Source organism: Corvus kubaryi, unplaced genomic scaffold (assembly GCF_017639235.1).
Source record: "Corvus kubaryi isolate FWS band 111438036 unplaced genomic scaffold, C.kubaryi_AGA036_p1.0 split1-37296, whole genome shotgun sequence".
Classification (NCBI taxonomy): domain Eukaryota; kingdom Metazoa; phylum Chordata; class Aves; order Passeriformes; family Corvidae; genus Corvus; species Corvus kubaryi.
In genome coordinates this window covers 11,766,616-11,790,195 of record NW_024582075.1, presented here as the reverse complement: position 1 = coordinate 11,790,195, position 23,580 = coordinate 11,766,616, and the positions used below count along the sequence as shown (strand labels likewise).

The 23,580-nt window shown below is 38.0% G+C and overlaps 1 protein-coding gene across 1 annotated transcript in view; it reads left to right on the top strand.

Annotated features, from left to right (window-relative positions):
* SH3GL2 (SH3 domain containing GRB2 like 2, endophilin A1) overlaps positions 1–23,048 on the top strand; it is a 93,972-nt gene extending 70,924 nt beyond the window's left edge. Inside the window, exons 2-9 of the mRNA XM_042013124.1 lie at positions 4,520–4,588; positions 6,782–6,854; positions 10,969–11,112; positions 12,965–13,098; positions 14,154–14,312; positions 15,715–15,818; positions 19,009–19,139; positions 21,555–23,048. Coding sequence (XP_041869058.1) covers positions 4,520–4,588; positions 6,782–6,854; positions 10,969–11,112; positions 12,965–13,098; positions 14,154–14,312; positions 15,715–15,818; positions 19,009–19,139; positions 21,555–21,754 — 1,014 coding nt within the window. The 3' untranslated portion in view covers positions 21,755–23,048. The remainder of the gene's footprint in view (positions 1–4,519; positions 4,589–6,781; positions 6,855–10,968; positions 11,113–12,964; positions 13,099–14,153; positions 14,313–15,714; positions 15,819–19,008; positions 19,140–21,554) is intronic.
* The last annotated feature ends 532 nt before the right edge of the window (positions 23,049–23,580 follow it).

Genomic DNA, 23,580 nt, shown 5'->3' with positions numbered 1-23,580 from the left:
CTATGCTGTCAACAGCCTTCCTTTGAGGAATAGAAGGTATGTAGCATGGATACGTATTTGGATACAATAAGGAGACTGTTACTTTTCGGACTTACTGTGGTATCACCGCCTTGCAAACAGGGCATTCAATTTGCATCATAGGAAAAGGCAGTGTATTGTGTTGGTAATCTATTGAAAGCTGTTTTTCTACTCCTGTATAGAAACAAAGCTGCTATCTATACATGCTGCCAAATTAGTATGTTATTAAAATCATCAAGCTGCAAACTCAGGTGGCAACTAGTGTATTTTAATGCTGATCTTACTGCATTTTCAAATTTGGGTAGTGTCATATCATACTCTGCAGGGGTTTCTGATCACAGTTGTTTGACCTGTGAATTGTTCAGAACTCTGGTACAATGCAGTGTTCTGGAATAGATGTTTAATGCGTTTGATTTGTATTAATATCTTGTGAGTTGTGAGAGATGACAGCATCAGAGTCACATCTTTAGAGGACTGCGGTATGAGGCATTGTGTAAGCAAGTGATCATCAGTGTATTCTCTAAAAGGTAACTGGAATTTTCAAGATATTCATAGTGACTGCACAAACATTCTTTTGTCCTTTGACATGCTGCATCATAACACGGCAACACACCAACAAAAAAAAAAAGGGTTATTTGCACAAATATATGAAAAATGGTACAAATGGCTTACAAGTTGTGTTTTTCACATGAAATCCATCTACCAAACCTCATTACTCTTACTATGGCTTATGTTCCAGCTCCTGTGAACATTTACCAAAATCTGTGTTTTTAATATTAACTGCTGGGGAAAAGAAAAAAAATGGTTTTTTCCTCTAACTGTAGGAAACAGGCCAAATTTTTTTGTTCCTGATGAAACCATGCTGACCAGCAGATGTCAAATTCATGTTCTGCCCGGGTGGGAATAGGATCTTTATAAAACTGGGATTTGCTCTAAGGAACTCTATAGCACTGTTTTTCAGTGAAATAAGGTATGAAGATCCCAACAGTAAAACATGACATTTGTAGGGGTAGAAGAAGTCTGTATATTCTTGATTCATAAAAATATTTTCAGAATACCCACTCCTTCCTTAAAAAGATTAATTTTAAATCTGTTGTAAAGCGAGAACCAAAATGTTGAAACCTTGAAATGATGTAGCAAGGGAGACTTAGTTTCTGGGTAGCTGTAGCTGTTAGCAGACAATGTTCCTGAGAGCTTCTGAAATTTTTGGCACAAGAGCAGATCCTGAGCTGATGGAAGCTGGCATGGTTTCATGACCTATAATAATCAAATCTGACTATCTTAGGTATTGATGGAGTGGTAGCCTTAGTGAAATGCTTTAACAGTTGATTTGGAGGATGAATATAAACAGACTGAAAAATATGTCTAAATTTAGTCAATACTACTAGAATGGCATAGGTGTGGGCCCTATTGCAAATGTCTTTTTCAGGCCCAAAGGTTCCACCTGATCTCTTTTGATTATGGCCTTGAAAAGGTGGTGATACCCTCTGTGCTGGTTTGGCCAAACTTAGAAATATATCCTCTGAGAGAAGCAGGCCACAAACCACCGCTCCCCCACCAGGTTTGGGAAAAATCGAATTTTCCTCAAAAGAAAGTGAAAGAGATAAAAACTATTTGTTTAACAAACACACAGGAAAAAAAAAATAATGCTAAATAATATAATCTCTTGCTGTGGAGAGAAAAACCTGGGAAAATTTCAGAGTCCTTCCATAGTCTCTCTCTCTCCCCCTCCTTGGAGCTGGGACGGGGTGGTGGGCCCCCCTCCAGGGCCAAGGCCTTGGTGGAAATTCCTCCTGGTGTATTGTGATGTTGAAACAGTCCAGCAGAGAAAAAGGGAAAAAAAATGAAGTCCCAGGAAAACAGAAGTTCAATTTTTGTTGAAAAGGAGCTGAAAAACTGGCCGAAAGCTGGCTGGAAAACAAGCAGGCTGCTTCCCCCCTCCAACTCTGCAGAAGCAGACAGGTTTTATCTTTGTGTCTTTGGAACATGAAAACAAACTGCTCTGAAAAAGTACACTTTTCTCTCTCCCCTCTCAGGCTCAGTTTAAAGGCATAGAAAGGCATATATACTAATTTCTGGGCATAGTGCAGCAATAGGGAATACAACATCAAGTCACCCCAAGACACCCTCTTTCGAGCAGATCATACCCTTCTGCCCCAAGGGGCAAGAACAGTTGAGGGTTTAACATTTTATCCTTGAATTTGAATTCTTGAGTTCTCCTCTCTGACTGCTTGAGTGACGGTTGTCTTCAAGGAAAAAAAAAAATCAAAACCAAATGGTATTTCAATTTTTAAGTGGGATTTTGGTTCAGCTGTTTGTTTCCTGAGGTCTGTCAGTGTTTCTCCAAACCAGAGGTTTGTCTGGCTAATGGAGGTGAACACAGTTCCTTGAGGGCCTGTGATGTAACTACCCCGAGAGAAGAGACTCCCAGCCCCAGAGGGGCTGTGGCTTAACAGTTCATCTCTCTCTCCTTTGGCTCACTCTTGTTTGTAACAGTACTTGACACAGAGCTTTACAAATTAATTTTCTGCTTAGTACATAGTTTTTTTAGCCACCTTAAATGAATGACTCTTGATGGTAATTGTGAGCCTAATATTGACAAGGTGACCAAAAACTGAAAGCAAGTTTAGAAGAGAGGGATGACCTGTCTTTTTGACTTTGCAGTAACCACTCCAGCAATCTGTAGGGTTGTGCTTTTAAGAGTGTCACACATTCCTCAGCTAGAGTAGTGATGAATATGAAAGAAAGGAGCAATCGCTATCATTTATAGATGTGAATTAGGATGTTTAGGGTATCTGTGGGGATAATAAGCCATGTCTTTGCAAATCCTCATCAACTATGAAAATATTTCAAAATGATGAAATGTAGAGCTACAGCCAAAAAGGGCTGGGAGTTAAATTACCTTTGTATCCTTAGAGTTGAACTACAAGTATTAAAATTTATCTTAAATATTTAAGTGCTAGCATATTAGCGTACTGTTATTTTCAGAGATCTGAAATCTTTACGGTAGGAAGCTCCTGTGTCCATTTAGCTGTATTATCTGTGGAAGGATATCCATTTGCAGAAGATTCATTCATGAAACTAAAAATGAATACAAACTTTTAGGACACTGAAACTATCCCTTGTCCACTACTCCTAGCAGTACTGTGTTTGAATATTTTGTGGCACTTCACTCATCTCTGTAAGGCACAATTTAGTAATACAGACCACAAAAATTCATTTGTGTTCAAGTTATTGATAAGAGGGTGTCTATACGGTTTTGCATATCTCTTTTGCACAGGAAAGAAGGGAGAAATACAGTTCCTTGGTTTTTCCATAGTATTGTTGTTTCATTAATGCACCATTTTGGCTACTAATTTGTGAGAAAATAAACAGAGCTGATAGCTATTTCCTATTGCATAGATAATTACAGCCTGCATTAGTAAGTGCTTGGCCATGATGCACTTGCAGTTTTGTTGTAGTGAACTGGAGTGAAATTAAAATTATTCAGATGTCTGGATTTTACTAATTGCATGTGAGTGACTGGTGGTATTCCTCCTCTTTATACTAAAAAATACTATGGAAGACTTATCACAGTGGTTAAAACCAAGAGGGGGAAAGTGCAGTTTTTCTTTTCTTTCTTCTTGTTTATTGCTGGAGTCACTTCACTGAAATCAGTAGTTAATAACTCATATGTCCGATTAATTTCTTATGACAAGTTCCACCATCCCAGTGAAAGATTAGTATATTCACTGGATCATGTGCACCTGACTTAGTTGAAGGATTATGCCACTAAAGTACTTTGTGACTGACAATGTAATTGCTAAAATCCATTTTGAATGTTGCTGCATAGCAGTTTCCTTTCAAGTCTGTTATTGTCAATATTACTGACTGTAAAGGGAAACATAGTTCAATGTATTACATTGTATCAGGGAAATGAAACAGTAACACAATATAATTTTCCAACTAGTTTTCAAACTGAATACTTTATAAAAAACCCATAGTATTCGCTAAAGTCATACTACCAGAGTTGCCTTTCTTTCTTTCTTTCTAGATAAGTGAGTTGGGTATTTTATATATCATTTACGTAACACTCAAGATCTTTCATGGTGTGAATATAGGGGGTTTTTTAATCAATCTCTCTATCTTTCTCTCTGTCTATCAAGTTTATATATAAACTTTTGATTTTTACTACTTCGGGTTGAGTCTGAGAGTTCTCAGGCATGGGTGCCTCTTGCGTTCTGGATGGCTAGAGCCTGGCCTGGGGAGCTTCTTATTGCTCTGTGCTTAGGTATGGTTTCTATCCTTGGTCAAAGATTGGGTCTCTGAGGCTTGAGCAGTAATATTTTATTTCTGACTGTTTAACTTCAGAGTGTGTTTGAAACAAGTTTTTCAGAAGGAATAAGTGTGATGGTTGTACTGACTTAACAGGAAAAAAATCCTAGCATTTCTACGAGGAAATGTCGTAGCTAGATTTTTCAGTTGTTGCTGAATCTGTTTATTGTTCTTATTTTAATTGCAGAAAGTGAGTGAAAAAGTAGGAGGTGCAGAAGGAACCAAGCTAGATGATGATTTCAAAGAAATGGAAAGGGTAAGTCTAAATACAGATGCATATATTCATTATTACCAAGCATTTTTTTCTTTCTAGGACAGGAATTTCAAAGGTTTTGTCCCTGAGTCACTCAGAGAATTTTGAAATACTCAGCTTTTATTCAGAGTTTTCCATTTTCTATTTCTTTTTGTTTTCTGACCAAGGGATATGTAATGTATGGCACTCTATAATGCAAATATTTCATTCAGAGATTGAGGCTTAAGTCAGCTACAAATTAGCTGTATTTAACCCTTGCAGAGGACCTCTGAAAACTGAGTCTGTTTACAAGACGGCTATTTCAGTGGCAAGGGTGCTTGTAATTCTCAGCTCCTTGATTATCAAGGCACTGGGCATTACAGTGGCACTGGGATATTCATTCACAGGTTCAGAGGTCCTGTTAGGCAGTCTCCACTGGCCAAATGTTTCAGGTAGATGGGGCTAACCCTCCCAACAGGCTGCTTGGTGAGGCTGGCAGTGACAGCGCTGAGTATCTTAGTGGAGAGGAAAAAAAAAAGAAAAAAAAGCCACACCTGTGTGTGGCAGTGATAGTATTTCACCTGAAAGGATCAATAGGGGCAGGGTTTTTTCAGGCTTCAACTTTGAAAAGTACTGTCAAATCTTGTAATAAAAACTAGTGCTATGAGATTTGTAAGGTGTGTATCTGATATATAACTCTGATTAAGAGAAGAAGAAGCTGTTTATCTGTACCTTTGTATAATGAGGTGGGGAAAAAATCTTGGATTCAAAATAAAGGACATATCCTTTGTGCTTCTTACAGAGAAAGTACAGAGTTGGGTTCTCCCCTTCCTCTCAGCTTCTGTTTGAATGGGTTGCAAGTATAGGCATTCCCACTGGAAGATGTTAACAAAGATACAGAAAACTAGTGTAAAGTTTAGAGTGGAAAACAGGACATCACAACAGCCAGGTGTGAGTCCCACATCGTGCTTGGCATGGGTTGGCAGCTCAAGAGATAGGAGCACTGAGAGCTGAGAAAGAAGTGGTGTAAACTTACCAGTTGCCTCCACACTCCCCACCCGGCCCTGTGCCCACTGCCAGCTTTTCTGCAGGCAATGGACATAATCCTTCTGCATGTCCCTGGCCTTCTGTTCCCTCGCCCCCACTATCCTCTGCAGCCTCCTAACCATTTCTGCATTCCCTGCCAGGCAGTTCAGCAACTTATTCACCCAAGTCTGGCAGACCTCTCCTGCTTCTCTGTGTAAAGGATAGAGCAAGACCCGGCAGATGGCAGTGACAACAGGAAACAGGAAAGACATCATGACAGCCTGATGCAACCAACCTATCTCAGGTGTTCTTTTTTAAAATAGGAACTTGCCATTATGGTAAAGGAGTTCACTCTGTGGGACACAAGCTACCCTGAAGAGAAATGCAATGTGTCCTCATAAATACAGAGTACAGGACATTACAGGGATCCCCAGTCTGCCAAAGCAGCATTTTTTCTTTGAGACCTGATTCTGAGAGTGAGAATAGTTGCATACTTTGCAACATTCGTCTAGGAAGTGGATAGGAACTGCTTTCTGAGAAAGGAAGACTTCTTAATACAGAAGAAAGTAGAAGAAAGTAATGCTATTCAGTTCTAAGTATTTTAGAATCCTAAATATAGGAATCAGCCAGGGGGAAATGGTCAGTGCATTCATGCTGATAGGTTTCTTGAAACTGGAAACTGAGTGATATTTAGTCTTCCTTACCCCAATTTTACCAGACCTTGCTCTGGAAGAGGTAAACAGCCCATTTTATCGTTAGTGGTTGATTTTGAGTGACTTCTACTTCCTTTCTGGCAGTTATTAGGGGATCAAAGATAGCCAGCTATCCAAAAAGTTGTCAGCGACTGTTCTATCAAAAAGTTTATACCCAGGGTTATATAAAGAATTAGCACGGTGCGGTGATCAAATGTATCAATAATGCTGTACAATGTATCAAATTCCTAATACATCCTGAGGTACTCTGTATTGATGGCCTTACTTTAGAATGGATCTGCTATAAACTGAAATGGTGGACTCACGCTTTAGTAGTTTTCCAGGTATTATCACCATTCTGGCACCAGGGCTGTTCTGAAGTACATAAAAATAAAATTGTAAGAAGAGTTAAAAGAATTTATAAGAACAAAATGAGAGAAAAACTTCTTCCTTTTGTCTAACTTTCATGTTTCTTTTTGTTTAACCCTCTGTCTTTTAGAAAGTGGATGTTACCAGCAGGGCAGTTATGGAAATAATGGCAAAGACAATAGAGTATCTTCAGCCAAATCCAGGTAACCTAATTTCACAATTTTACAATTTTGCAGCACTTTTTGAAAACACTCTTTCTTACCAGTATAAAGTCTGAGAGATCTCATCCTCACTGGTGCAATTAAGGCTGACACAAAATTGGTGAAGTTACCGTGAAGTAAGCAACAGAGATGAGTACAGGCCTCTATGTTAGGCTGTCATGGTGAATGGAGACTGGCTTTGGAAGGCTTGTTTTCCTTTTGAGTCTTCTTACTTTGGGTAAGTGGGCAGCACATGCCCACCAACCAGGTGCATTTACTTGTAGGAGCCTGTGTGTCAGCAATGTGAGCCTGGGGGCCTCCCCTGAAGCTGGCGACAGCTGTGGACTGCCCAGGGCAGCAGGGCAGTGCCTGCAGCCAGTGCCCGTCCCACAGCTCCAGCCAGGAGTGGGAGCCACTGGGGCAGCCCTGACATCAGGCACCACCCTGGGCATGGGGCAGCTGAGGCCCTGCAATCAGCCCACACGTGGGGACCAGGAGAGGCACGGTAGGAGTGTCTGCAGAAGACAGCTCTTTCTTTTACCTTCCCAGTCATTCGCCATGTGAAGGAAAAGGACCAGGCAGTCCTTGCAGACCATGGTAAAAAAAGCAAAGTTCCAAAGCAATTTCCTTCATGGCACAAGAAGAGATACCTCTTCTCCTTTTCCTCTGGACCTCTGGCAATTTCCCATCCTTATTACAGAAAAGGGATGGTGCAAAAGAGCTTTTGATGTCATACCGGAGAAAAGGACAGAAAACCAAGTGTTATCAGACATGTCTAAACTGAACCCTCAAAATAGAAACCAATGAGTCTTTTCCATGGGGAGATGGAACAACATGTTCAATTGGGGTCATGGAGAATTACATGTTCCTCTTTTGCCAAAGGCTTCTTGCAAGGAGGGGTGATCTGGACCTGTAATAAACAAGTAAACCATTACATTGAATAATACGGAGACTTCTGTAGTGATCTAGGAACATAAGTGTTTTGATACTAGCGTAAGTCAGTGCCAGCATCACTAATAAGGTCAATGGAGTTAGCTTGTGATAAATCACAAAATCACAGAATATGCGGAATTGGAAGAGACCCTCAAGGATTATTGACTCCTGGCCCTGTGCAGCACCATCCTCAAGAGACACACCATGTGCCTGAGAGTGTTGTACAAACACTTCTTGAAGTCTGTCAGGCTGGTGCTGTGACCACTTCCCTGAAGATAAAATCAGGCCCTCTATCTACCATAAGTATCTTAGAGTTTCATGGAACTACAAAGAAAATTCACTCATTCGCACTGAGAAATTTTATTCTTAATAGCTAAAATAAATTTGAACTGCTGTGAAATATTTCAGCTCCAGTGTGGTATGCTGAAGGACTGTTGCTGGTACAGATTAATTAGAGATATTTTTATGTTAGACCACAGAAGAGAAGATAATTTTGATGATGCTTGAAAAAACTAAAAAGGAGAAGTAGTATTTACAAGTTCAAGAACAGCTAGAGAGAAAATAATGATGACTAGAACAGTTTCTATGTCAGCAGATGAAAGTCTCTGTATGATTTGAGTCTACAGCTTCATTGCTCATCATAAGAAAATACTCTGCAGGAAAAGCAACAGGATTGGCAAACATTATGGGGATAGTGATAAAATTGTTAACTGCTGTCAAACCGCTGTTAAGCAACACTGTGTAGACTGAGTTCAGTTCTTCTCTGACTGCCTTCCTGACACAGCTGAGTGGTTATGATTGCTGTGAATCATGAAACAGGCTCACAGCAAAAGCAGAGAGCAAAATTTCTGCAAGTAGCTAAGGGTGTGATTTCAGGCAGGTGCAAATTTGGAATGCTGCCTGAAAGAACAGTTTCCATAGTCTAGCTACATATCCCTTCATCTGCTTGTGGCACGTGCAAGTAGAATCAAAAATTAAAAATCATAATAGGCAGGAGGAAGATTTACTTTCATGCCTATATAATGAGATCATGTTACTCATTCTACAAGTAAGAGGAAAGGAGGACTAAATCTTTTCAGTATTCATCTGATCTTAGATTGTTTTATGTCAGTTGCAAAATGGCTCCCTAGAGTGAGAAGAATTGTAATTTATTTTTTCAATAAAATAAAAATTTTTCTCCTTTAAAATTCTCCCTACAACTATATTACCTTTTACATGGGTAACCAAAAATACCAGTTTTCAGTATTTCCCATTTTCTTTCTCACTTTCATAAAAATTAGGAATATTACATTGGGAAAACGGAGGGAATTTAATTAAAAAAAACCAAACCAAAACAAGCCATGAACAGGAAAGAAACCATTTAACAGCAGTATTTTAAAGATTAGAAGTTTACCTGGGTTTGGTAGGAAGAAGAGGAGTTGGGATGTAGCACACATTCCTTGATATGTAAGATGTGCCTGGAAAACACTTGGATAACATAATACTGTGATACTACAGATCACTTGGGTCTGTGGTGTTTTGAAACATCAGTAAAAGAAGTATGCCTCATTGTCTAACTTTTGCTTTCTACTCTTACCTTGCTGTCCAAAATATAGCCACTTCATTTTTTATATTCCCTCTTACACTTCTTTCTTTAATTTCTGAAAATACTCTCATTTGTTCCTGATTTAATTCAGCTTGCTGCCTCCATTCCTCTGACTAATCTTGATTGTGCCTTAGTTTCTTTTGTGTTTCTGTATTTTCTTATTCCCACCATCATTTCAATGACATTTAACTTTGTTAAAATGCAGTTTCTTATACTGAACTGACTGTTGTTTTTTAGTGGGTAGAAACAGAAGGCATCAAGAAATTCAGATGTTGACAAGCATAATCTGATGGCACTGAAGGGTAATGGGAAAACTAACAAAAACATAATCATGTTAAAAATGTTAAAAATATGTTGTGCTTTCATAGCTGCTTCTCAGGCAAAATAAGTACTGTGAGACTTGCCTGATTTTCCTGTGTCTGTTTCCATCTCTGTCTCTGTGTGAACAGATACATAAGCTGCAAAGTCAAACATACTCAACAACAAGAATTCTCTCTTGATATGCACTTTTTACAATAAATATATGAAAAACATTTGTTGACTCCAGTCTGCTAATACTATGTTTTGCTGCAATAATGTGTGCAAGGTTGGATTTTGACCAATGAAATCAGCGCACAACAGTGTGAACTACTAATGTTTTGTAAACAGAAATACTAACTTTTAAGAGCACCTTATAAAGTCAAGCATTTGCAAGGGGGAAGGTAGAGATATTCATAGCTGTCCTTCAGTAGCACAAACAATAATGTAGTTAAGAAACATGCTCTGAGTCCACATTGCTGACAACACGAATTAGCTGGCAAAATTTGAAGCCAAACGGCATTAATTAATTCACTCTCTTCAGGCCATTCACATGCTGTTGCAAAAATTCACTAAAGTACATCAGCAAACAAATTAATTCTTTTATGTTTGCTGTCTTTGTTTTCATCAATTACGGTACTTGTGTCCTTTCTTTTGATCTTCAGTTGTGTGTCTGAAGTAAAATGCAAGCCAAAGTACAATTGAAAATCTTATTGAAGTAGGAGTTTCCCTAAATCCCCATAAAAAGCAAAAAGTGTTGCAAAGGTTGCTGCACATCATGTTTGGGGACATAGGCCGCCTTTAATATTCTACAACAGAAAAACTTTCAGACATTTAAAAAATGGGGGATACCACAGTTTAATCTTGAGTGTACCTAGTCTGAACTTTGCCTTGAGGGGAAGGCTGGCTCAATCTGGCATCCATCTGGTACCTACGGATTTTAAGATAAAGAAGAATTTGGAATATGTTAAAGATTTTCTTCTCTGTCACGTGTCAAACATGCTATCTTGGGAGTGTTCCTGGGCTTACTTCTGTCCAAGTCATTTCAAGGGAAGCTTTGACTTAGAAGTTCAGGACAGAGACTCCTCTCTAGTTTGCCAACAAAATAAAAATGGTAATGACCAACAACATTTCATTCCTTTGCTCTAAGAAGAACTAATGAAAAACAGGGCTTAGTCCTAAACCTATGTAGGTTTAAAGTACATTTTAAGTCACTCACATAAATGTAAACACAAGAATGCATTTATGCCTGTGTAGGCAAACAATAGCATGTTTGTAACATCTGTCACTTGCCTTCTTCAGCTTCCAGAGCTAAACTCAGCATGATCAACACTATGTCAAAAATTCGAGGCCAGGAAAAGGGACCAGGCTACCCTCAAGCAGAAGCCTTGCTGGCAGATGCGATGCTGAAATTTGGCCGAGAACTTGGTGAAGAATGCAACTTTGGTAATTTGTTTACTTCCTTTTCCATTATAATGTAATAAAAATGGTAGTAAAATTTCATATAGCTTTCACTATTAAAGGGCTGCACTCTTATAGAGGAAGAACTTCTGCAAGAAGCATTATAGTTCTGCTTCATCAGACTTTAAGTTTGGTCTAGGCCTGTTTTGAGTATCTTTTGAAGATTTGGACTAGAGAATTTTTCCTCATAAATGAAAGTCAAATTGTTTCCATTTGTACCAATAACCAGATAGGCTTTAGCTCTCTATCATAAATTGTGATACTGTGACTGTGTTGGGATGAAATACATCCATGTACAGAAACTGTGTTGTTCTCTATGCATATACAGACCAAAGCCTCTTTGCCCTCAGAATCCTTAAACTGTTATCGTCTTCATTGCAAGCAAGGAATAAAAGCCAAGAGATTTTTAATAGGCTTTGGCCTTTTTTTCTCACCAAATTCCACATTTTAAGGCAATGTGAACACTCCTGTCTTATCTGTTAATTGCTCCTCCCTCCAAGCCCAAATGAGTTTACAGCTGAGTTACAAATGTTAAACTGACTCTTAAAACTTTGTTCAGCAGTAGAGTTCTGGTTATAAAAAGATGACACTCACAACAGCATATTTTGTCTTTCTGGCTTGTTTGGACTTCTTTGTGGCCATTTCTACATGACAACACACAGGACCCTCAAATTGGACTGTGAAACTCCTATTCTCTATTTGAACCATCATAAAACTGTTTTCTTGACATTTGGAATGGAAAAAAGTACTTTCTTACTTTTTTTATGTAATTCACTAGTTAGCTTGACAGATGTAGTTTGATTTGTGCTAAATACTACTGATTTTTTTTAATGGGTTGCCTCTCATTTGCTAAATTTCAAACATATTTTTAAAAGGAAAATGAACAAATATAATCTAGTTTCTGCAAATTGCTGTATATTCTGTGATAGCTGCACTAACATGCAGCAGAACAGATACAGCAATTATTTTCACATTCTTAACTAATAGCAGCTATTATGGCTATTTGTCAGTCTTTGTCCAAATCTGGAAGGCTCTCTCATTTCACAGTGCATTGCTGGCATCCACTGCTTGGGAGACAAAGCTCTTTTGGTTTTCAGACCCTTCGTACTACTTCAAAGTGGATTTTTTTTATCCCTAACCTATACCTCAAACCAAGAGGGTATGTTTGAGCTTCTTGCTTTTCTTCTTATGCAGCAGAAGTAAAACAGAATGGTAATTTTTGTGGCCCTCAAGTTAATCCTGGAGGAAATCTCAAAAGGCAGCTAATTAGGGTTATTGAAGTTTATGAGCTTCAAACACCTACACTTGAGTAGTCTATGTAGTAGACCTCCCAAATATAGTAATACTATGAAGTCTATAGTCTCATCAAAAAAACCTTTCATTAAAAAAAACAATCTGTGAAATTGTTAAGAATTTTTACATTTGATACTGTCACCAGTCTCACTGATAGAAACGGGGAGACTTAGGCTTGAATTAAAACTATTTTAAATGCAAAGTAGTGATGGTACCACTGAGAAAATACAGTTAAATCTCTTCCAGCATGTTTGTTTCAACAGAGTAAGGAATAAATGGACAACAAGGGATGTGGAGGAAGCTGTCTTGACACAGCATGGAACCACAAATTCAGCTGTATTACAAGGCATGAACTCTGGTGGCTGCAGTGGTGTAAAATCTATATTGCTCTTTCACATAGTGCATCATCCTCTGTTTCTTTCCTAAACTTCAGACTTAAAATGAAATACTAACTGAATTTTCCGTGAAGTTTCCATGAGTCAGCTTCATTCTATGGTGATTCAAAACTAGGTTAATTTGAGGAAAACTGCATCTTTTCTTTCAGGACCAGCACTTGTTGATGTGGGAGAAGCTATGAAGGAGCTTTCTGAAGTCAAGGACTCTTTAGATATGGAAGTAAAGCAAAACTTCATTGACCCACTTCAGAATCTCCATGACAAAGATCTGAGAGAAATACAGGTATTTCCATCAATGCAGTATTTTAATAATGCCAAATGTGTGGACTGTCTATATATTCAGAATTTTTATTAGTTGTGTAGTTTAAAATGGGGCACTCAGGTTTGAAGAGACTTGATTTTTGTCTCTTTTGGCTTGAATTTTACATTTCAATTCTGTGTCTCTTGTTGATGGTTTAGAAAGGGAAAGATCAAAATTTGAACATTTTTGGATGGTAGAATTTTCAGTCTTATGCAGGCATGAACACAGTACTCTAAGCTTACCATTTGAAAGCTCGTTTCACAAAATAGATGTACCAATGTTTACATTCCATTTTCTAGTGTATGGCAAATGCTTATTGGCCTAAGTAGCTGCTGTTCTCAGCTCAGTAAGGCTTTAATACTATTAAATATATGTGGATGAAAGATATCTTGGACTGTTTGATGTAATTTAGAAAATTGGTAGTTATATCACAGTCGATGACAAATTGATTCTTCTGGGAGAAAGTAAATGCCTCAAGTAACCATGGTCATGCCGGTAGCATTAACTTTTGGCCAGTTGGATGTGGCAGCTGCTAAACAGATAAACATGAATGTTACCTCAGTTAACAATCTAGAAAATCTTCAGTATAAGAAAATCTTAAGATAATTTAGTGGTCTGGTAGAAATTATTAAAAGTATTTTCTGTGTTGCTTTGTTTATGAGTGCTGTCACACAGACAAAAATGTACGAAGTTCTGCTTTTAAAAGAATTTTCTCCTGAACATCTAGGGAAAAAAACATAGTGCTCAGGTAATTCTTCATTAAAGAGCAAGAGACCTGCATATCTTTAATACAGATGGCAATTGAAGTTGTCCATTCTGCATGGCCTTTTATTAGAGTTGGTCTGTCACTTAGATCATTGCTTCTTAAATGATACATAAATCCACCTATTTCATTATTCTGTGTTTCTCTCCTCTGGGGAAGGGTTGATAGACAACAAACAGCGTATGCCTGCAAGTGTGCAGGACTACCTCCTTACAATGCAGTAAAAGGGAAAATCCTTTACACTGTGCTTGCATTTGTGTTTTGGTTTTTTTAGCATCACCTGAAGAAAATGGAGGGTCGACGCCTGGATTTTGATTACAAGAAGAAAAGACAGGGCAAGCTCCCTGATGAAGAACTTCGCCAAGCTCTGGAGAAATTTGATGAATCAAAAGAAATTGCTGAGTCAAGCATGTTCAACCTTCTGGAGATGGATGTGAGATAACCTTTGTTAATCTTTGACCAGAGTCTTAGAAAGATAGTGGAAGCACTTTCCTCCTTGTTGGACACAGTGAGAGGATCAGAAGCTATAGTAATGTACAGCATGTTCATGTAGGACCTATTTCTTAGGTATTTTATAGATAACTGAGCTAAAGAACATAAGTCCTCTGTAGCGTTGTTGTGCTTCCTAACTGCAAAGCTTTAATTACAAAACCAAAGTATCTTCCTTCTTAGTATCATGTAAATATAGCTAATTACTCTTACTTGTAGCTGTAGGGTTTGTGCCAAGGCTTTTGCTCAAGTGTGTGAGCTGCTGAGAGGATTGTAAATATCAGAAATTATGAACTCACAACCCCATGGTGTCTGTTGTAATCAGATGCAGTTGTGAATAGAAAACTCAAAGTTACTGTGGCTGTCTCTATCTGACTCTGCAGAATATGTTTTGCTATAGACTAGCTAGGATTGAGCATTTACTAGGTTTATCTAATGTTCGGTTTATAATTAATGTTGAAATTGTAAAATTAAGCAATAAAAAGCATCTCTATAACATGTCAGCTGAAGTCTGTCTTGTAGAATATGTAGCCAAAGAAAATTAAGGATTTCTGTTGATGTGAATTACTTGATTTAAGTGCACACCTTATCTAACTCCTCATTTTGTTATCAGATTGCTGTAGAGGAGCTATAACAAACCTGAATATATTTTCTTATAGAACTTAATATTTGCATAGGAATTAAATATAGCTGCACTGAAATCAAAGAAATATAACAAGTTTGTAGTTTTAGTCCTTGTAGTAACATCCATCCCCATGTGTGCAGACAGTGCTGGGCAACATTACACCATTGAGGCACTGTGCATGATGGAAACTGCTAGCACTTCTGTTGCCCACAAGTGGGGTTTTGGGTGTTTTTTTCCCCTCATGAAGTGGAATGCTCTCTGCCTTCACTACAAATATTCTGCATCCCAGAGTACATAGTCTCTTTCCATTCTGGTCTGCTTCACAGGTCAGAATACAACAGAAGCATGACCATAGTCCCTGTGGTTCTGCGCCCTTCAAAGGCAGGGAGGGAGAAGGTGTACTATACTCTCATTACAGTCTCATTTTTACTTTCATAGTGTTTGCTGAATGTGGTAGGTCTGTAGGCTGCTGTTCATGCAAACCAGCCATGGAGAGATGATCAGCGGAGAAGAGTTGCAGTTACCATTCCAGATCAGGTCATAACCAGACGTGGTAATGAATAAAGACTGATATGTAAATATTTACTGCTAACTACAAAGATGATTCAAGTTTTTAGAGAGATAAGTAAAACTGCCTTTGCAGTGGACCATGGTCCTTATTCTCTATTGCCTGAGATGTTAGTATTCACCTAAGATCCGATGTTTTAATGTCAATCCTCAGATTGAACAAGTGAGCCAGCTTTCTGCTCTTGTGCAAGCCCAGCTGGAGTACCACAAGCAGGCCACACAGATCCTACAGCGAGTTACTTCTAAGCTGGAAGATAGGTAATGCACTTTTTGTAAGTTTCTTGAACAGTTTGTTAGTTCAACAGAGGTAGAAAACCTATGAGTAGAATGCAACTCTGTTATCTTTCTCAACTTGGTACTTTTATGTTTATGAAAACAAGGGTCATTTCATTAGACGATTGCAACCTGAGGTTTAAATGTTATGGAGATGCATCTGCTTCTGAGTATGAGCTCAGGAAAGCACATCAGCTCAGTAAAGCTGTTAAATGTGAGTTAACTGAAAGTAAGTGTTTATAAATACTGAATTCAGTGAGACCCGCAGCTTCGGATTCCTTACTGTTTGTGCATGTATTCAAAGTGTGCTTATTCTGAAAGAAGACGTTAAAATTTGATTTTGAAAAAGAGTATCTTGTTGCATTCTTGTCTACCTGAAGATCTTCCTGAGCTAGGTAGTGACACCCTCATTATCTACCACTTCATTTAATACTCCTCCTATTATCAGATCAAACTTGATACAAGACTTAACTTAGTTGACCTCTTCCATCCCCTTTTGGGTAACTGCATATGCTATCAGAATTCCTGCAACATCTTTTTTAAGAGAGTTTAATAATTTTTATTTTAGAATATTTGTTTCCATCAAAACAGATTGATCAGCTTCTCACACATACATCCTTCTTCACGAAAATTTAACATACAGGAAAGGTTTCTCTACCAATATGGTTCAGGAAGACTCTTAGTAAAAGCTGGATATAATTCCCAAGAGGGGATAATGTTCATGTACTGTGCAAAGGCAGCTGTTTTCTGATGTCATTAGTATAGATCAAGTTGCTAATACTGCTGGGTCTGTCAGTGTTGCTTTTCTCAGAGCGTGCATCCTGAAAACCTCATTCAGTTCTAAGTCTTAAAATCTTTGTGACTAGCAGCAGCACTTGTTTTGGTAGATGGGCTTCCAGCTGACTGCTCCTGGGTACAGTCTGCAGTACTGTCTAACAGCTAACAAAACAATTTTTAGCACTTGCAAAACAATACTGCAATTCACTTTCTTTACAGAAGCATTAAAAATTCTTCAGGAACAGGTGGTTTATCCTATAGTCCATAAATTATGCCATTTAGTGAACATAACACTCTCTGCAATAGATTTCTTTTCTTGTATCAATTCAGATGATCCTTTGCCCTTTTAAAATTTCTGCTTACAGGTCACTATTTTTGCTTTAAGTTTCAGCTGTGAATGGTTTTAGCTTTTCAAGGCTCCTTCATCAGAATGCTATGGTAATTCAATTGAAGTAAATCTTTTGCATGCCTAATTGTAAAGAGGCTGCTGGCTAAATCATCCTTTATCCACACCACTGGACACAAATTGAGCACTGTGATATGTTCATGCCAGAGATGAGTCAGGAATGTAGAGCTGTTACTATCCGAGCTACCAGTCTTTCCCTGCTGGTGATAGGCAGGTAGCAAGTAATGCATAATCCCTGGGGCTTGGGGGTTGTTTTTTTGACTATATAGACCAGAAAATAAATGATGCTTTACTTTTAAGCTGAGCAAATTTGTTACTGTTCACTGTCAGTGATGTCTACTGCCCATTTTCTAGGTACCTTTTTTAAAAGAGTGAATGGAACCTGTTCATGCTGATTCCTGGCACAGACAATGTCTTATAATTACTAACACTGTCCTGTGTAAAATATTCACAAAAGAATTTTTAAAAAGTATGAGTTAGACTGCAAAAACTACGAAAAACTTAAAAATGCACTTGTCTTCTATTTTTTCTGGGCTGTTTGGATTAGATTTCAAGACTTTCTTCAGGAAGTACAAGCTCAAGAATTTCATTCTTTTTCTGCACATTAATGAAAGGCATAAACTTCCTTAAAATACCATGATTCCAGGAACTGGGAAACATTAGGAGGTCGGCGAATGTCAGGAAACTTTCAGTAAAATTAATAAAATCTGGAAGGTCGGCAAAGACTATTCTAAACTCCCTTTTTCACCAAGTGAAATGAGGATGCAGTTTTCCCAACACAGTATCATGACAGAGCAGCTGGGAAGCAGGAATGGTTTCCTTGGAGATATTTCTTTTCTTAAGAAACATGGCTCATGCTGAGCTTTTGGGTAATTTTTAGCAAATCACTATAACTGTCACCTTGTAGTTCATAATCTGAAAAAAATGGTATTTCTTTTGGGAAAGCATTAAGAGAACTAGTTTAAGTATTTCTTAAAAATTTTACTGCCTTGAAAAAGTAACTTTTGTTAATGAGTGAAACACAGCAAAAGCTTTTTATTTATTTTGACAACTTCTATTACTTAAGTTTTTAATTTACTTACCAGGTTTGGTTTTTTTAATGTGGAAGAAAAGCACTCTCTGGGGACTGACTTATAATAGTATTTTGGATGGTGAGGAAAACCTTGTTATCAGGATCAAAAGTCATTAAGTTAGACGCAGATCTTTTCAACAGATAAATCAAAATGTGCAACCAACAGCAAGTCTAGGGCAGATATAGAAAAGGTTAGAGAAACCAACTTGTCTTTTAAACTCTTATGAAATGTTCTTTCATATGTGGAATTAGAAATACATGTGGTAGTTGTTCTGCATAAGCTGCTCTGATTCTGTTCATCCCTTCCTTGGATTTTACCCTGGAATCTGTAAATGTACCCTTCTCTAGAAATTCTAGATTTCTCAGTTAGAAGAATAAGTTGAAACGACTGATAAATAAGTGCTTATTTTGAGAGTCAGGAAGACTGGACTTGTGTCCCTTTGTGAAACAAGTATTCCAAATAGCAAATTAACCAATTCTGCAAATGAAGTCAGTACATTCCCACAGAGTCTTCTTACAAAATGACAAGAGTTGGCATCAATCAACTGAATAGTTAGAGGCAAAATTCATGCTAAAAATTGGGACAGAGATGTTTGTAAACCCCTTTTCTAAGCATTGATAGTCACGTAACAAGTTTTCCTTTATTATGAGCTCTTTGTTTTTGTTAGGCAAAAGGAAGATAGACAAAGTGCTAGGTTTCTAAAAGGAATGAAAAATTAACAACTTCATGGCACATTCACATCAGCTGGTTTTCGTAATTCAAACTACTGTTGTAAACAGAAAAACTACTCCAAATGACAGAACTCGTTTACTATGGATGATTGGTGGATGAGAACTTCAGCCTAGAAATAAAGGTAGTCAGTGCATCTCATCTGCTAACAAGATACTAACTCTTGACATTTAACTTCATGTTTTGGCAGAATAAAAGAGGCATCATCTCAGCCCAGGCGTGAATACCAGCCCAAACCCCGTATGAGCCTGGATTTCTCGACTGGTGACAATACACAGCACAATGGAGGAATATCCCATGCCACCACACCCAAACCATCAGGTAATGTCAGTAGCAATGTGAGCAGGAAAACCAACTCTGTCTGACATTTTGTGTCAATGCAGAAGTTGCATGCTTTCTTCTGGTGATTCGTTCTTCCATGAGGGAAAATGAGAATGGGGGTAGGAGAGAGATGTCTGAACTGTTGTTTCTTTGTAAAGTGTTCATATCCTCAGGCAGGACAACAGAGAGGGATCCTCCATTGCTTTAAATGGGTCTTTTGGTCAAAAATTTCCTTTATCCTAGAAGCTTACCTTGAAATACAGATCTTTACAAAATAGGCATTTAGAAAACCAAGATAACAATTGAAAGTTTTCCATCAAAATGCAGAAACCTGAGGCCTGCCAGACCACCATAACCATATCCTGCTGTTTCAAACCAGGAACTAGAACACAAAGAGCCTGAAAGTAAAAATAACTGAAAAGAAAAACTAATCTATGTTTTCTTTGTCCAAGTAGGAGCAGCACAAGCAAGATTAAGCCTTAGTATGACTGTGTGCAATTACTGTCTTAAAGAAGTGTTTATTTAATATCAGCACATCCCACGGAAGGCTTATTATTTGTTTCTTACACAATAATGATCTGTTATCCCATGTTATGGTGAGGGCTAGCCTCTGTCCAGATCCCCATCTTAGTTATTCCTTAGTTTACCTCAGTGACAATTGCTATCACATTCCACCTTGCAAGGCTGGATTTTTTTTCACTAGATCTTTAGTCAGGATTTCCTTTCTTTCCCTCACATCCTGATGTGAATGTTTGATTTTCTCCCACATTTAGACAGAAACAGTATCTCCATTTGGCACTGGCAACTGGAAATAAACAATCTTGCGAACTCCTAGCAATCTCCTCACTATGCTAGCAAGAAGGATTTAACAGAGATTCCTTGCGCATGAATGTGGCTTGAGTCTTGCATGCTGGAGCTCTCTTCACTCCTTTTTTGTAGCGTCATGAACACTTGTCTGTGCTAAGGCAGTGCAGACTGATGTTCATGTATCTCTCCAGCATTTATATTTCCCTCTTCAGGGAGCAGTGTTTAGCATTTTCTTCAATAGGGGTTCATTTTTTTGAAGTTTTTATTGGTTTCAGAGGAATGCCTTCTTTGAAAATTCTTGAATGTATGTTTGGGGTGATTAATTCAAAGAGTTTATTTGCTAATTCTTCTAAATTTCAGCTGGTAGAAATGAGGATAGCAAACATGCTGTAAGGCTTGTTGATGTCAGCACAGTTGTCCTCATGACAAAGAAACCAAAATACACTGTGAGAGATATGTAAAGAAAAGAAATAAGGTTTCACTATAGAATGTAATAAATTAAATCTAGTATTTGAAAAACTTGCTCTATTGAAGTCTATAGAAATGGAAAAATTTCATCCTAAAATAACTCAAGCATGGGCCTTCTATCCAGAGTGTGTGTTCAAAATGAATATGCAAAATGTTTGAATCTGAAACTTACTCATCTTAAAGTCTGTATACATGAAGAAGTAGAATATGTATTCTTAGCACTATCATTATGGTGAAGTGACATGTGTTGGTTCATTCAGACCACTGAAGTGCATAACTTTCACTATGGAAATTCAGGTAGAGATATGATTTCTTATAACTTAGTGCTGCTCAAATCCTAAACATTTTGACCAGTAACAATTTTGGATTTGGTAGGCTTGAAGTTATAGAGACTTCAGGGAGAGGGCAGAGGGAGGATGTTTGTTAATTTCATATAATGTATGAAAACACTGTCAAACTAATGACTTATAATAATATCAACTAGCCATCCTAAAGAGTTTATGGTCAGATATTTGTGAACTAGCATATTAGAGAGCTCTCCATTTCAAACTTTTTCTGAATCTATCCTGACAGCCCTGCACTAAAGCATTTTGTGGGAATAGGGAATAAAAGTCTTTGGAAACGTGATACTAAAGTTCAGAGGATTAGGAGCATATACAGTGGTATAGCTGTACCACTGAAATTTCCAAATAAAGGGCAAACACACAGTTACATCTTCACTGTTGTTTTAAGCTACCCCTTACACTACTTATCTGAAGTAAATAGATAAAGCATCTCTTTGCCAGTAAAGCTGGAAATACATTAGGGCTTTTGCTTAATTTTTTGTGTTTTATAAACTGATAAAAATTAGATTCCAAATTGATCATAGTTGTGCTTTCAGGTGTGGGCTTCACTAAAGCTTGGTTTTTGGGATTCTCAGACTTTTACCAGCAGGCACTTGAAGTAACTGAAGACTGTCAGAAGCTAATGATTGTCTTCTAATGAAGCTTGGCAGTCTAAATATAGATATTATTGAAGAACTGTCATCAGAATATGAGTAATACCAGAAACAGCAAAATCTTTCATAGGTACAGCGGTAAAATGGGTACTCTTAAGTGTTGAGATTTTTAAGCATGTTGTTTCTGTGTCTCTTCTTCCCAGGTGTTCACATGGATCAGCCATGCTGCCGAGCTCTGTATGACTTCGAACCAGAGAATGAAGGGGAGCTGGGATTTAAAGAGGGTGATATTATTACCCTCACTAACCAGATTGATGAAAACTGGTATGAGGGAATGCTTCATGGCCAGTCAGGTTTCTTCCCCATCAATTATGTTGATATTCTGGTTCCATTACCCAATTAGGAATGCTGATCCACCACCTCTGACACAGATAGTTGTGTCAGTACCACTGCTTTCAAAATGCTGCTTCTTACACCTTACAAGTGCAAACTGCAGTGGTTAGAGTTATCAATTCCTAATGAGCAATGAGCATCTTCAGTTTACGTGTTGTCATACTATGTGGTGGTGATGCGTTGTATCTTCTGAGCCAGCATAGCATGGATTAGTTTATTGACTGTGCTGGCCTGGTAGTAACCAGAGCCATTAGTGAGATGAAATGGGGAAGATGATGGCAAGCAAAGCAGATAGCTCATAGTGAAGTAGCAGGAAGTGAAGGTGGTGGGAAGATAATGCCTATCACCACCGTAGTACCTTTTCAGTCTTAGTTCTCTATAAGAAGAGGGAAAAGTTCTTGCCATTCCATCTTTCCCTTCCTAATGATACAGTTCACACAGGTCTAACATTGACTAACCAGAATTGTATCTTCCAACCAAACTGGCTGGCTGTTCTCACAGAGAGAGCGTAAGTGTAGATCCTCTGGTTTCTCAGAAAGTGGACCACTGTACTGTGTGTCCTGCTGCTCTCTGCTAAGTTTTATATTCTTAATTATTGTTAAAAGGCCTATTTCCCTCCAGAGGTAAACTGTAAGCTGTCAAATGGGGATTCCTGTAGTAGAAATGTTGGACCACAAACCACCTGAATTTGCCCTTCAGGAACTTTTAGCATGCTCACCAAAATGCCAGTAAATGGGCAAGATGGGGAATAAAACTGGCATTTATTTAATGTTTCTTGTCAAGTCTTGGCACAAAACCTTGCTGCTTAAGCACCAGATATCCTTTGTAAACTCATTCACTGAGGAATACAGTAACCAACCAAACACAACCCTCATTTCATTTGTTTCTGTCTATCATGTGTTCTTTGAACATCATTTGTGCATACCCTCTCCTCAATGAGGACAAAATAAAAAGTCATTTTTCTGTTGAGCAATGAAAGACATGTGGCTGTATATGCAAAAACATTTCCCATCTGTTTAGTTGGTTCTCCTGTGTTCCTCCTTCCTGCACTTGGTGTGTACAGTGCTGTGCCTAGCTTCTTGGCATTCTTTTGGTAACCGTTGCAGAAGTTCTGTTAGTTTAGTTATCCAGAGTTCTATTTATCTAAATTGTACAGACTCTATCAGAGGTTTAATGTGCTGCTTCGAATGTGCCACTTCAATACTGGATGATGTGAAATGAAGACAATTCCCTACTGCTTAACATATAAACTATATCATGGAAAGTATTGTTATTTCAAATAAATGCTGAGAGAATAACTAGAATAATGTTGTGGATTATTTCTTTGTTGCTTTAAAATCTGTTTTGATAACTTCAGCTAACAGGAATTTTATTTTAGAAAGCATTTTCCTCATTTCCTGCAAATGTGAAAAATCTTCTTTTTTTGTCATTATAATTTTACCTCAGTCAAATAAATCTCATGCATATAATGGCCCTCATAAGTGGGATGAACTTAAGACTGGCCACATTAAATTAATGTCTCAATGACAAGAATGCAGTCTTGTAGATACAGGTTATTTCATATCAAAGAATGCTGGTGTTCACAAACTCCCTAATGAAGCTTAAAGACTTGGTAACTTTATGGTTCTAAATAAAAACAGGGCTATTGTCACAAGCAAAACAGACTTGACTTAAAGAAAACTAATTTCAACCAATTCAAGTATTTTTGTGCAGTGAGAACAAAAAGACTATCACCTTTCTTGTCCCAGTTCCCAAGCTCAAATTCACTCCTGACTCCTCCCCACCAGCAGCTCACTGGCATGGGTATTTGTAGGTGTACAGTATGCCCATAAAACC